Below are 14,427 nucleotides of genomic sequence, written 5' to 3'. Positions count from 1 at the left end.
TTCTAATGCTTGACCGTCCTCATGGGGAACTGTTTTTCCTTTATGTCAAGCTGGAACCTCCTCTGAATTTGTGAGCCTTGTCTCTTGGCTTCCCACTGTACACCTCCATAATGGGCCTGGCTTCGTCTTAATAACCTCCGCTTAGGTATTCTCATTGCACAGGGAGGTAGGGTAGCAGAAATACGTATGTGCCACTGAGCCTGAGGATAGCATCTGATCCTAGCAACCTCAGCCCCGAGTTTGGCACTGGTGAGGCCGCCCCTCGAGTACTGTGTTCAGTTTTGGGCCCCTCACCACAAGAAGGACATCGAGGTGCTGGCGCGTGGCCAGAGAAGGGCAATGAAGTTGGTGAAGGGTCTAGAGCACAAGTCTTACGAGGAGCGGCTGAGGGTGCTGGGGGTGTTTTGTCTGGAGAAGAGGAGGCTGAGGGGAGCCCTCATCGCTCTCTACAGCTACCTGAAAGGAGGTTGTAGGGAGGTGGGGGTCAACCTCTTCTCCCCAGTAACAAGTGATAGGACGAGAGGGAACCGCCTCAAGCTGCGCCAGGGCAGGTTTAGGTTGGATATTAGGAAAAACTTCTTCACCGAGAGGGCTGTCAGGCATTGGAACAGGCTGCCCAGGGAAGTAGTTGAGTCTCCATCCCTGGAGGTATTTAAAAGATGGGTAGATGTGGTGCTTAGGGACATGGGTTAGTGGTGGGCTTGGCAGTGCTGGGTTAACGGTTGGACTCGGTGATCTTAAAGGGCTTTTCCAACCTTAACAATTCTATGTTTTTATGATTCTGCATACTGGTGACTTCCAAGCATCTGAACTGTAACTCATTTTATGTGTAGGGACGGACAAAAACCAGATAAGTTGCTGCCCCAAATCTTCTTACTGGAGTCAGACTTTGTTCTGAGCCTCTGCTTCAGGAAAAGCATTGTTTGGTTTTCTTAAGGATGAGCTGACATTGGTCTCAAGTGGGGAAGATCACAGGCAACAACAGTGATCGGCAGGGAACAAAGAACTTGCCCTGCCTGCTGCTTCCTGCTCTGGCAGCAGGCATGTTGCCTGTAGCAGTGGAGTCCATTCTTGCATCTCTTTTCCTGCAACCTCCCCTTCAGCCACTGCTGCTGAGAGAAGAGAATCGCTGTTGCTGACCCCTCCATTATCACCACCACAAATAGCTCGTGATGGAGACGCTCATCCGCTGCCTGATTGCTTCCTTGAATCCATCCACAATAGAAAATAACATTTAGAGGTTTGGAAAAAAATGACAATTCAAAAAGTCCTCTGCCTTTTCTCCCGAGACTATCACAGAATGTTCTGAAAACATGTACAGACACAGTGGATTAATCATGGCAGAGTAATTACAGCACCGTGTCACCTGCTGCCTGTAGACCCGAGGAAAGTTGCTCATTAAAGAAGCGCGGTTTCTGCTGCTTTTCTCACAGAGTGCCACAGATGATGTTTACAGTGTTTGTGTTTTGCATGGGGAAATTTCCACTAGAAATATATAGGTGGGCACTGGAACAAAGGATATTCCGGAAAGGTGAGATGTTTTCCCTCACTGTAGAGAATTCATTTTTTTTCCCTTTGTTTGTAGACAGATTTTGCTAATGCCTCTTCCCATGAGTTCTGTGATCGCTTCAGAACTGATCCAGAGAGATACCTTATTCCATATTCCGGAGCCCTGGAGGGGGGAAGCTCACATTCTTGCTACATAAGCGTTGGTTTGGCCTCTGGAAAGTGTAGAATAGCACTAGGATTTGAGTAGGGTAGATACCACACTAAGAAATTTTGCATTTGTAATCAATACCCCTGAAAAGCAGGTACCCCTTCAAGGTCTTGAACACTGTTCAATTTTCAAAGTAAGGAAAAATTCAACGATCGTTCCTGAAATAGAGCAGATAGGTGTCTTTGGGTAATGGATCTCTCTCTTGAGGATCAAACACCATAAACTTTTGTCCAAGCTTTACTTTTTTGCCATGCATCGAGTTTGAATAAACAGCAGGTAATGCTGCTGTGGCAGCGATGGCATATTTTTTGGTTACTCGTGCCACCTGAATTTTCAAAAGCAGACAGGTGATTGTCAGTGGTACAAGCTCAAATCTCTTGTCGGTGCCACGTTTGATATCTGAGATTTGCCATCAGCCTCTAGTGCTAATAATCCATTTCCCATGCTACACTACAGTAAATTTTTGACAGGTTTATATGGTAGAAAGCAATTGAATGGATGTGAAGTAACTTAAAAAATAACAAGCCTTTAAAATTGTGGTCCGAAATATTACAGAAGGCTGAACCAATTGTTGTGGAAGCGTACTGTGTGCCAGTACCTTAATGCACTGCCTGCACATAGCCTGGCCTTTTGGAGGAAGAATGGGAACCGAGAGATGGCTAGTTGCAACCACTTTTAGTGTCTGTAGAAGTGGCACGGAATCAGATGTTTTCCAGACTGGGAGTTAAATGAGCAGAACACGATGTTTCTGTTCAGGTCTAATCTAGCAATGCCTCTGTGGCCACGTGGTGCTGTGCAGGATGCAGGACACCGGCCTTGCTGCTCACCTTGAGGGCCTCCACTCAAGCACTGGGCTCAGGATTTGTGACTTCCTTGTGGACACCAACTTATTTAAGACACTTATTATAATTCAAGAGCTGAGTAGCATCTTCTATGCATATGTTCCGCATTTTGGTTCACAGCAGGAGTTGGAAGGTAACAGAAACAACTGGGGTGCTGGTCACAAAGCAGAGGCGCCTTCAGAGAAAGCTGTGGCCAAGCCTCAATTTTCAACAGCTACTTGCCCCACTGTAAGTGAATATGGTTTTGGCGGAGAGGGGATGACTGAGTTGCATTTCATGCCTCTTAGGTAAGCTCAGCATGGCCCGCATTAATGTCTCTGTAACGGGACTGTGATCAGATGAATCAAAACATTTGATAAGAAGAGTGTTTTCATGTCAGACAGCATCACGGAGCTCTGTATTCCTCATGTTTTCTTTTGTTCCGTGCATAGGACTGGTGACTGAACTGGCAAAGCAAGGCCTCCTCGGCACCGAGCAGAACAACCTGCCTGCCACGGCGGGGCCGGACCCCTCCGTGTGTTTTCACGTGGCTCCTTACACCGAGACCTTGCTGCAGACGCTGGGTAGGTCAAAGCTATGGGAAATGCATTATTCGGACTTTTATAATAAGGTCTGACAACCTGATGAGGGGATTTTCCTGAATAAGAACATGAGGAATATGCTTGTTGTCTGTAATAACTCATTTTGTGTTCTGCTGTCTGTCAATCGTAGTAATTCTCATTGGATGTCTTCTGCTGCTGGGTAAGGAATGGAAGAATCAATAGAAAAGCGAAATGGAAATACCTTTTTTTTACAGTAAATAAAAAATACGGAAAAATAAGTTATTTAAATGTGACATGATAACAACTAATTAAGCCTTAAACTTACCAATTAAAAGATTAATACTCAATCAATACGTATTTATTGCCATAGTTTCAAGAGAAGTCAAAATATTAAAATGAGAGGAATTGGTTGTTAAGCATGTAAAAGTAGAATTTGCTGAAGCGATAAATGTTGGCAGCTGTAGTTTCTTCTGTAGGTGCAGAGAAGGCACTTTTTCATTTCGCTTTACTCAGATGTTCTTATTTTCAGTTTTATACAGTTGAATTCACTTCAGTACCTCATTCATTCAAAGCTAGGAAATTGATAGGGCTTGAAAAAGCAAGTAAACATGTTTTCACATTCACTATGACTCAAATGGGTAGGAGAGTCTTAAACCTACTAGTTCTGTACGCTTGGAGGTCATGGTAATCGGGTGTTTGTTTCACTAACTACAGGTAGCGTTTTCTTATGTATTCAGGAGGTTAATATAGCTTTATTTAACAAATTAAATTATTTTAAATGTTGGATATCAGGATTTTTAATTGAAGTATAGTGCTTTCCAAAACCAAATTCACACTAAATCATGAGGAAAAATAATAATCAAGTGCACATCATTCACCATTTTCTAGCATTATGAAATGTTAAGATGTAGGAATAACAGAGCAAATAACTGTTAATCTATACAATTGCTTAAATAATCATGTAGTGAAACAGCATGGAATCAAACCTAGACTTCTGATGGGCCAGGGATTCTGCAGGCTACACTGTTCCAGATAGGACCGTGGATATACGCATGGTATTAGAAGAGTCCCCCATTTAGCCCTCAATTGTATGCTGTGTAATCTCCTAGAAAGCAAAATGAAGTATCCATTTAATGTGAATTTGGTCATTAGTTACCAGTCTGAAATTGATGCCTTAAATCATTTTGGTATAGGTCTACCAACTCTGCTTAATGGTGTGAATAAAGATATCAAAATTAGGATTGAATATATTTGCTTTACATGGCAAAAAGTCATTCCAGTTAAGGAGTGTGACTAATTAGTAAGGGTTTGCTGTGATACTGTTCCTCATGCATGATTCTTTTTCTGGCCATGCTGAGCTGCAGCATGAGGAGCCGTATCACAGCGAGGCACTGACCTTTGTCTGCTCAATCAAGAATTAGTCAATTCCTTCACACTAAAAAAGACTCGAGATTTGTTTTCGTGGGTTAACTAGTTTTATTTTGATGATCTCCCTGGCTAGGAGGAAACCTCAGTGCAGTGCCAGACCCCCTTAACGTTCCTCTGGATCTCTTCGGCAATCGAACATATGCTTCTGATCCTGAAATGGAGCAAGTTGTCATGCTGACACTGGTTGGAGCAGACGCTCTGAAGAGTGCCGGAGAGCTCCTTCACCAGATTCTTCTTCCTGGGCCCAGTAATCAACCTCGGAGCGCAGGTGATCCCAGCTCTTGGGGAGGGCAGCAGAAGTTGGTCAGGGAAGTTTACCCTGTCTAGCTATTTTTATCATAGCAGGAACATTATGAAAGATGTTGAATTATGAAAGGGTCCTCAGGAAGGAGGAGAGGTTTCTTTGCTTACCTGCCTAAAGAACTGAAGAATTTATCGTTAGCTGGTTAGTCATGGGCAAGGCCACTTTTCAGATTGCAGACAGCTCAGGTGGGCCTCATTTTCTTCAGTGAGTGTCCAATTAGTTCAAAGATGTGCTTAGGTTTACTAAGCCTTTTGTGTAATCCAGAGCATTGTGTCTTTCTCTAAGTACTGGGAGGAATTCAGAAACAGGAATTCAGAAATCACAAACTCTTCTGTCCACTGACACCCTTTGGGATCAGAAGCAAGACACTTTGCCACTTCATGCTTCGTTTCCTCATGCGCACAGGAGGAATAACGACGCTATCCCCCGCGTTAAATGCGTATAAATGCCTGAAGACTGCTGTCAAGTGCTGAGCAGGATAATGATTTTATATAATTTCATGATACAGATTGCATCAAAGTTTAATAATAGAGGAAGTGTACTAACAAAGGGTAAAAGTTCTGCACCCTGTCTTATACTATATTGTTTCCCTCTCTCTTAAAACAATACTACGAAGTTCTGTATCTCGGTAGGCGAGGAGGAGATTCTAGCTGACAGCAACTTCCAGCAACATGCACTTATGGATTGAGCCCCTAAATATTGGAAGTAAGACCACTTTACAAACACAACAACATTTAAGCTACTTTAGAGACAAGTCAGTATTAAATTGTAACTTATTACTATAATGAATATAGCTTAAAATGCAATGTTATGAAAGGTGGTAAAGGATCTATAATTATGGATTATACTGTGTCAAACCACGTTGTTATCAGTGTATTCTCAGTATTTCCCTTTCAACTCCTCTCCATTAGCTGTGTTCTCTAATCAAATCATGGCACTTATTCTCTGTGGCTCCCTGTTGATTTCCCAGATAGCCCATTTTTTGTTTTCACTGTAATGTAATTTCCTAGCATTTGTATCTTGTGTTTTTTCCCAGTATATTTCTATATCTGCATTACAGTTCCTTTTGGATGCAACAGGGGGTGAAGTCAAAGCAGCGTTGGAACCTGTTGTCTTGTCAAAAAATCAATGTGAATTTAGAACACTTGTCTCCAGAAGAAAACACAGCTTCTATGAAACACATGCTGTCAACTGATGCTAAACAAATTTCTCTTGACTTGCAGAAGAACCTGATTCGGGATTTGAGCTCCTAGGTCTCAAGTGGTTGCCCCATCTCACTCGACGTCAGGCCAGAGAAATAACCCCTTTTGAGGTCGGAGACACCTTCTGGCAAAGAAGCCTTGATACACTCGTGTCAAACCCAGTCCTTGTGTGTGCGTTACGGCGGATCAATGCCTTCAAAGTTCTTGCAGATGTGTTGAAGAGATTAACACAGTGCAGGGAGAAGCTAAGCAAAAGTGGCAGTCTTCCGCAGACAGTGATGGCCTTGACCCCAGAGGTGACGTTCAGACAAGCCATCCTCTTCTTCACAGAGACGGATTTTGTAACTGGTAAGACATGTTTTTACTGTTTATAATGTCCTCAGGTGTAAGGTGTTTGGGAATTTATTGAACTTGGACAAAGGAATCCAGTGCTGTGGGTTTTTCTCAGGCACAGAAAAACTTAATAATTTGGGGCTAAATTCTGTGCTTGGCTGAATAATGATGAGGGATATGAAATCAGCAGGAGCCAGCTGAGGTCATCTACAAGTTGGCCTGTTAATTTAATGTGGCTATCCGTGGCCCAGTGCCCTTTCTGAAGATCTCAAGGTATTCCATAAATACTAAATAGATATTACAGCAGTTGGCAGGACCAGTAAATAACACTATGCATTTTGCCTCTGTGTATAAGAGAAACTGAGAAACAGAGGCCAAGATCTATCCCACCTAAATGTGGGCACCTAATTGCAGTGCCTGACTTGTTGAGGCTAGATGCCCCGGCCTTGCCCTGTACTTGGGGAGATGAAGGTACGACCAATCTGCAAGGGCTGAAGAAAGCAGTTTGCTTGAGAGTTTCTTTTTATCCTGGAAGAGAATGAACAGTTCATGAGGAACAGAGACGTTGTTGTCAAAAGCTTCTCAGATTTCAGTGATATACGCTAGCATTGATCTTTCAGCGTAGTAAAGTTGCAAGTTGCCTCCTGTAGCAAGAAATGTATAGCCACACCTCTTTAAATCACTGTGCTGACTATGGTGTTATTGATATTGGATGCTTTGGAGCAGCAGAGTATGAGCTCCCACTGTTTTCTTCTAATGTGAAATATATTGGCCTATCACCTCCGTTCTTGGGGACGCCTGACTCCTCACACCTAAAGATAAACAGTTCTGAGCCTGACGATTTCTGATTATTCAGAAACAGAGAGAAATCAAGGTTGTGATAACGCGTCTATCAACTGAGGAGGAGTGACGCAGCTCCCTAAGTGCATTCATGCTTCGTGATAGCTCTTGCCCTATGTTTTCATGAGGGAGAAAGGTCCTTTGTTGTCAACAGAAACTTGTGTGGAACGCACAGCGCTAATGTAGTGCAGAGCAACAAATTGACTTTACCGAATAGAAAGAAGAAAACGAGATGGTGTTGGGCCAAAGATCCTCATTTTAGTCTCACAAAAAGTTAGATTTGACAGTGGACTACCTGGGTGTTTTATGTGAGATTGGAGAGTAAGAAGAGGAGGCCTTCAAAAAAGGAGGCATCAGACATCCCAAATTAGTGTATAAAACTGTAACAATTCATGCATTGCTGCCCTTCATTAAAGTTATCCTGAGACCAAAAGGCAGGGTAGGAGGAAAGCAGAACACTGTGAGATCAGTTTATTGAGGGAGGTCGTAGTCACAGCGCCAGCCTTTCTCCCCAAAGCCATGTCAAGAACAAAGGAGCATAGCTGAAGCATGACTTCAGCATCCTGCACTATCTCTTTTATAAGGTCATTACCTTTTTTCCTCCTGTTTTTGTTGTTGTGGGAGGAAAGGAGAGGTCTTTGTGTTAGAGAACAGCTCTTCAATATTTTGCAGCTGGTCAAACGTCTGCCATTTCCCCTGCTAAATAAAATTACCTTCGTCACCCCTTGCCCCCTGCAAACAGTGAAGTTTCCCCATCTGTGAATCCGTAAAAATACGTCTCCTTCCTTTTACAGATGCAGAACACCGCCCTGCTATGAAATATCTGCCACCACCTAGCAAGAGGGCCGGGGCTGAAGGTAAGACCAGAAGTATGCACTGGTTGCCTCTTGGATAAAAACAAATAATTTTATACTCTTAAAATAGATTGAAGAAGACTGTGACTCTGTGTCATCTGTCAGAGTCGTTAAAATGGGGTTGGTAAACCTTTGGTTAGACATCATAATCCCAGGCAATCAGGAAGAAAAGGCCAGATGGGTCCACTTGGTACTGGGGGAAGGCGGTGGTATTGCCAGATCACCTTTCTTCTGCACAAGTCTTCTGTGCGTGCCTGGACGACCTATCTAGGGCTGGTGTGGAACGCTGGCTAGAAGAGTAATTAATGCCAGCTCTTTAGTAGCCCTTTTCAGTTGTAGATCTCAGAGAAGGTGAGTTTCATTATGCTTTACAGAGGGGGTAATTGAAGCCTAGAGAGGGGAAATGTGTTGATCGCCATTGCCTGACAAGTGGGTGACAGAAATCACATTTCCTATCTCAGACAGGGGCTCTGTCATTTGCCTTACAGTGCCACCCAAGTCACCACGGAATTCACAGGTCCTAGAAGTTCTTTCAAATAACCCCAATACTAAAGAAAAAAAATGGGTACTGCGAGGATGTAAGCTAAAAAGTTATGAGGCAAGAACCTCGGAGCTGGTTCCACCTTTTATAGGTACTCTTATTATTCCAGGAAAATAAAAGACAGACATGTGGAAAGAGAAAAAGGTCTCATTAAAAGAAAAGAACACTTCGCTAGATACCTTCCAGATACGTTGCCCTGGGAAATAGAAATACATGGATTTCAGACACTAATAAATACAAAAGAATGGTAATGCTTTTGTTTTGACAAACAGATTGTAGTTTTCTGTTATCTAACTTGCATGTCACACTGGTTAAACTTGCCAGTCACTGGAAAAGGAAGTCCTTTATCTATCTGATGCAAGCTTCTCCTCATTGCGCCCCACTCCTAGATAACTTCTCAATTCACATGTGCCTTGAAGTGCCTTAAATTTTCCTCACCCCTCCAGGTCACTGCAGGTTTTACATTAGACTGAAGGAAACATTTTTATGTAGGCTTTTGTCACAAGTTCTGACTCACCAGGCTCCTTTTGTACTGCTCCGCTCTTACGAAGAACCACTGAAGCGACCGTTCCTGGCTGCCTGGGGAATGTCAGTGAGGTTTTATCAGTAGAGCTGAAGAAAGTACTGAACAACAGATCTGGGCTCAGTAGGTGTGCAGTCAGAATACACAGCCCTTCTTTGCTTCCAAGGGCACAAGAGAGGACATTAAACAAAACACCTGAGCTTCTGGGACTTACACTGGAAACAAGGCAGCTTCTAACTTGACTGTGAAATATTGGGAGCACAAAGGTAGCTTAAAATCCACCGTTAGCCACTCCCTGAAATACGCAGAAAAGGTAACCAAGAATCAACATGATTTAGTACTTGCAGTCCTTTTCAGCATATGCTGTTGGGCTTACTGGAGAAGCGGTAAGTACGACATCTCCCAGGGTGTCCCGGTACATCTGAGTGACTGAAATAAAGCCCTGCATGTCCCAGTAAAACATTTTAAAATAACAGTGTGTCCTAGCAATGTTGGCTGCATTATGTAGAGATGATGGCAACATCCTCAAATTATCGTCCCAGAATATGCATACCACTTACTCGAATCTATCTGCTTTTCTTATTTAGCGGGAGAGAGCCAGAGATGCCACGCAGAATCCCTGTTTACCTACTTGCAAACAGGTGAGAGAAGAGCAAATGGAAAATATGTGGTTTGATAAGGACTTTGTGGAACTAACTCATCTAGATCTACCAGCCAAAAATAAGCAAAAGGATGATACCAATTTTTTCCTTGGGCTTGAACACAGGCAGTGATATACACTCTCCTTTCTAAGCATGCCAGGAAATCTGGTATTTCCTTCTCTTGAGCTTACACTTATTGTAAGCCATACACATATCTAAAGTATTGCATATAAATAGTATATAAAATAAACAGTATTTTTCACAGTTACACTATGAAATCAAAACCTATTTAATAATTCTTGGGGAAAAAAAATCATTGGCCATGAGGAAGTGATCTAAAAATATTACAAAGCAGAAAAACATAACAAAGACCAGGCAACTTGGGCAAAACTGGAAAGGCCACTAAACAGCCAGAACTGGAGATGGAAATCAGGCACGTTTGAGGGCTGCCAAGCAGCTGCCTCTGGTAATTCATGATCCACAGAGACTCTTCCATTGATAACAGCGGTATTTTCTCTAACTGTTGTCACTTACAATCACCGAGGAGAGAAAACCAACTCTAGGTGGCAAGGTGTCCCACCTGTTTTCAACACTTGTCTTGGACCAAACCGAGACGGCAAAGTGACATTAGACAAATCCCTCCTGAAGTGTCTAAAGCACAGGAATATGGAGCATGTAGTCATTCACATACCACGAGAATGAAAATGTTTGCCCAGAAACATAGCAGATGGTGAGTAAAACATCTGGAGGACAACGAATGCTTACACAACGGTATACAGTCGAGATTGCCGTTCTGTATGCCAGCAGCTGAGCGGATCCGAGCGGCTTGCTTCTGCACTTGCAGGCTGTTGCTATGGCATTTAAACCTTTCTGTTCAAGAATGATGTGAAGAAAATAGCGAATCTTTAACAGGAGGACTCCACGTGCGATAAGGGTTAAGTTTCCATATCAAGTGAGGGAGGCAAGTAATCTTGCTTTTTATTTTTGATCCCATATTTCTCTGTCATGAATCAGCAACATGCTCCTCGCCATTTGAAAATAACAGTATGCATTAAATTCTATGTAGCACTGTGGATGCTTCATTGCATCGACATCTGTATAATTAGTAGTGGGGTGTACAGGAAATATAAAATGACATTTTACGTACACAAACAGATAATCACGGATCAATTTTAGCAGCCTGCAGTACTGTTACCTCATGCTTCATGCTAATTGACATGGTTAGGCACCAGCAGTTAAATGGGTCCTGGCTGACTGGTTCTGACACTACAGTTGCCAATAAATCTTCAAAGGATGTTATTAGGATAAAATCTTGACTATATTTCTAGTAATGAGGTACTTTAGTGGAACTAATAATTGAAAATGCTGTCCTTTAAAAATAAAATGTATTTTCTGCCTTTTAATACATTTTTCTGTTATCAGATAGCAAAACTCTCTTGGTCTGGTTTGGTTTTTGTTCCTCGTAGCAGACCGAGTGCTGCACCTGGCCGGGAGAGCTTTGTCAGAAGCAAAAAGGTTTTGCTGAAATGTCAGTTTTAGTAAACACAATTCTATTCGTAATAGGTTTATAACGTTAATTGGGACCTGTCATACTTGTTAGGGCCTCTCTGAAACACAGCTCTGACAGAGAGATACAGAACACAAAGATAAACTGTGAGGAATAAGAATTAATAGCTGCCTTAAGGATTATATCACATCGTCACCACAGTTCACGGGGAAAAATGTAAAAGGGAATATTTTATCCCTCTTAAAACATTCATATATAATATAAAGGATTGAGTCTTATCCTACAGACCTGCCACATAAACTTCTTGGACTCAGAGCAGATTTCCTGGGGAAAAAAAAAAATTACAAGCCTAGGCTGGTTTAGATATAATTTTTAAACTAAAAATCAAACAAAAACCAAAACAACAAAAAAAAAACCAAATCCTCTATGCACAGGATTTTTTATGGACTTGTTTTGTTCAAATTTTTATGAACTTCATGCCAGCTTTTAGATAACCCTCTTCTCCAGATGTCTGTCCAGGCTAGTAAACAAATATTGCTGGATGTTTTACCTCCCTGTTTAGGAGCGGCTTGGGTTTCAGCAGTGTGCTTTGTTACAGGAGCCCAGATTCTTTGCACGGTGCTGCTGATCAAACCTGGTGCCTGGAGCCGTAGCCTTGCAAGGATCCTCCGAAAACTAGACCTAGAAAAATTCAGCGTGGTTGGAATGAAACACATAAACCTGGAAGCAGACGTTGCCTTAGGACTCCTTCCTTCTGAAGTGAAACAGGTTTGTTAAGAAACTGGCAGATCTGTGGCTACGCTTGGGTTTAGCGTGGGGAAATGTGTTAGCTAGTGAATAATCCATTCCTGAAAAAAACAAAAAATTCCCATCCGGGATTTCTGAGTAGTTGTTAGAAGTGAGCTATATGGAACAATCAGATCTGTACCAGTATCAGACACAAAGCAAGCTGATATGCTGACGGTTTCTTTTATCACATGCCATAAAGAAGCAGACCCGGTTTCTCCAAAACAAAACTTTGGAGGATATGGGCACGACAGACTTCCTAGGAATCTGTTGAGCCGCTAATTTACAATGCTGCCTCTAACTGCAAAACAGGTCTCCTCTCTTTCTTCCCCAAGGTCATTCCAGGTAGGGCACATCTAAGGAGCCTACTGCTCGTGGGCCTGGCTTTCCTTCCGTGGGTTTAAACCTGGGAGCTGGAAAACCTCCGTGCATCCGTTGCACTGCCCGAGCACATGCACCTCCGGAGCCCTGTTACCTTACATTACACACACAGCCGGATCTCTGTCCCAGGAGCATGTGTTCGAGTCTGTAAAAATGACCTGCAAAGGGAGAACATTGAGTTATTGTCGTTTCTAATGTCTAACAGACAATAAAGAGGGTTCTTAAATCTTGGGGCGTTATGGGTTTTTCTTAGATAAAAATATATTTACGTTTCTGCTCTTTTATAGCATTAGAAATTATTTTTTTCCCCGACATGAAATCTCCTGAGATGAGTGTAAAGATATTGTGGAAGCCAGGAAACTGAAAGCTGAGTCTTTTAGAGGAGTTAGGTGTATATATATATATATATTATTTTTTTTTTTTTCCCCTTGAAAAATGAAGGCCTTTAACCAATTAAATTTTACAGAAAACAAGCCTTTAAAATCAATATTGCTCCTGGGTGAAGTTGGGAGAGTTCATAGCACTCTCATAGAAATTCTTAACAGAGTCTTCCAGAAGACGACAGGAACATGCCAGGACAGTGCTCTAACATAGCCATCAGTCAGGAGCAATTAATACCTTCGGCATGGTAGCAAAGCAATGGAGCACAAGCATTTGATTTTTGAATATTTACAGACCACTGGTAAGAGGGATATAGTGGCTATTAGAGTTGATGGGGAAGTGCTTTCTAGTACAGTTTTTAATCATACGGCTAAATACAAAAGTGCTTAGTTGATCATCTGAAACAAAACATTTTAAAAAATCTAAATGTCTACCTCGGGAAGTAATGTGGATATACGCGGGGCGAATTTGAAGAGAGGTTGTTTCACGACAATTTTCTCTTACTTGTCTTTGGAGTTCTCTAACACACTGGAGCAGCTGTTGAGCATTGATTTGGTTTCCTTGAAGAGCTGGTGACTAATGAATTTAAAAATTACAGACTATTGGGGTTTTGTTTGTGGACAAAAAAGCAGGTTTTGAAAGTGAGAAAGCAGAGATAATAGAGTGCCTTGGGCAAGGGGGAATGGACAGTAGGAAAGGCTTTCTGCTGTACAGGGGCTCCTCATTTTTAGAACACGTCTGAAAGCCTTTCGCTCATGAGGGCTGAAAAAGGCTGAGCTCCCAAGTAGGTAGACTTCCAAAAAGCCTCAGCATGCTTCAGGGACTGGGTTATTTTGGAAATCTGACTTGTAAGTGTTACAATGGCAGCTGGTGGGGGCAGAACTATTTTTCACAGCTGAATTTCATAGGAAGCATTTGAATTGGAGCGATGTTCATTTTCAGTCTGTTTCTCAGTTTAGGGGACAATGGGATGCAATGCTGTTTTTAAAATGAGGCCCTTAATATGGGGGCAAATTGCTGAAATGTAGCATCTCCTGTTGAAGAACATGGAGCCAGCGCGTCTGACCCTTCTAGAAATTCTGTCCAGGGCTTTTTATCTCCTCCTCACCTGGAGCCTGATCCAACATCCATCTCCAAAACTCTCTAGAAGACTCCCGTCTGCTCTGCCATGTGCCGGTTTGGTTCGTGTACATAGTACTTTAAAGCAGATTTGGGTTTTATTCACTGGTAGCAAGGCTACCTAGAATCTCCTTCCTCTTTCAAATGTATTATTTATGTGCACGTTGACAAATATCCTCAGCAACTTGATTTCAGACACGATTCTTTTTTCAACTTAAATACTAACATTCAGCTTCTAAGGAGCTTTTGGCCTTTGGCATACAATAAATAATAGATTGGTCTGCTGTTTGCTGAGGTTATCTAATCACAGGAGCCACGATAATACTTTTCATCTGAAGTTTAATAATAATAATTAAAAAAAATAAAGGGCAGGTAAACAGAGCTGACATTGTCTTCTCGGCTCCTAGCATGACCCGATCACGTTCAGACTGTGAGAACCGGCTGCTCCCAGAGGGAGTTCTGCCTGTGGAGGCTGTATCTCCTTCC

General features: G+C 42.3%; 1 protein-coding gene across 1 annotated transcript in view; it reads left to right on the top strand.

The window, feature by feature from the left end:
• Positions 1 to 14,427, top strand: part of DNAAF8 (dynein axonemal assembly factor 8) — a 96,991-nt gene that overhangs the window by 61,903 nt on the left and 20,661 nt on the right. Inside the window, exons 20-25 of the mRNA XM_087733981.1 lie at positions 2,991 to 3,122; positions 4,603 to 4,797; positions 6,057 to 6,383; positions 8,003 to 8,065; positions 9,714 to 9,767; positions 11,873 to 12,042. Of these exons, the coding sequence (XP_087590107.1) occupies positions 2,991 to 3,122; positions 4,603 to 4,797; positions 6,057 to 6,383; positions 8,003 to 8,065; positions 9,714 to 9,767; positions 11,873 to 12,042 (941 nt within the window). The remainder of the gene's footprint in view (positions 1 to 2,990; positions 3,123 to 4,602; positions 4,798 to 6,056; positions 6,384 to 8,002; positions 8,066 to 9,713; positions 9,768 to 11,872; positions 12,043 to 14,427) is intronic.

This window comes from Nipponia nippon, unplaced genomic scaffold (assembly GCF_047370975.1).
Source record: "Nipponia nippon isolate SJK-2023a ecotype South Korea unplaced genomic scaffold, ASM4737097v1 scaffold_5, whole genome shotgun sequence".
NCBI lineage: Eukaryota > Metazoa > Chordata > Aves > Pelecaniformes > Threskiornithidae > Nipponia > Nipponia nippon.
Note: the sequence above shows the minus strand (reverse complement) of the source record. Positions and strands in the feature narration are given on the sequence as shown.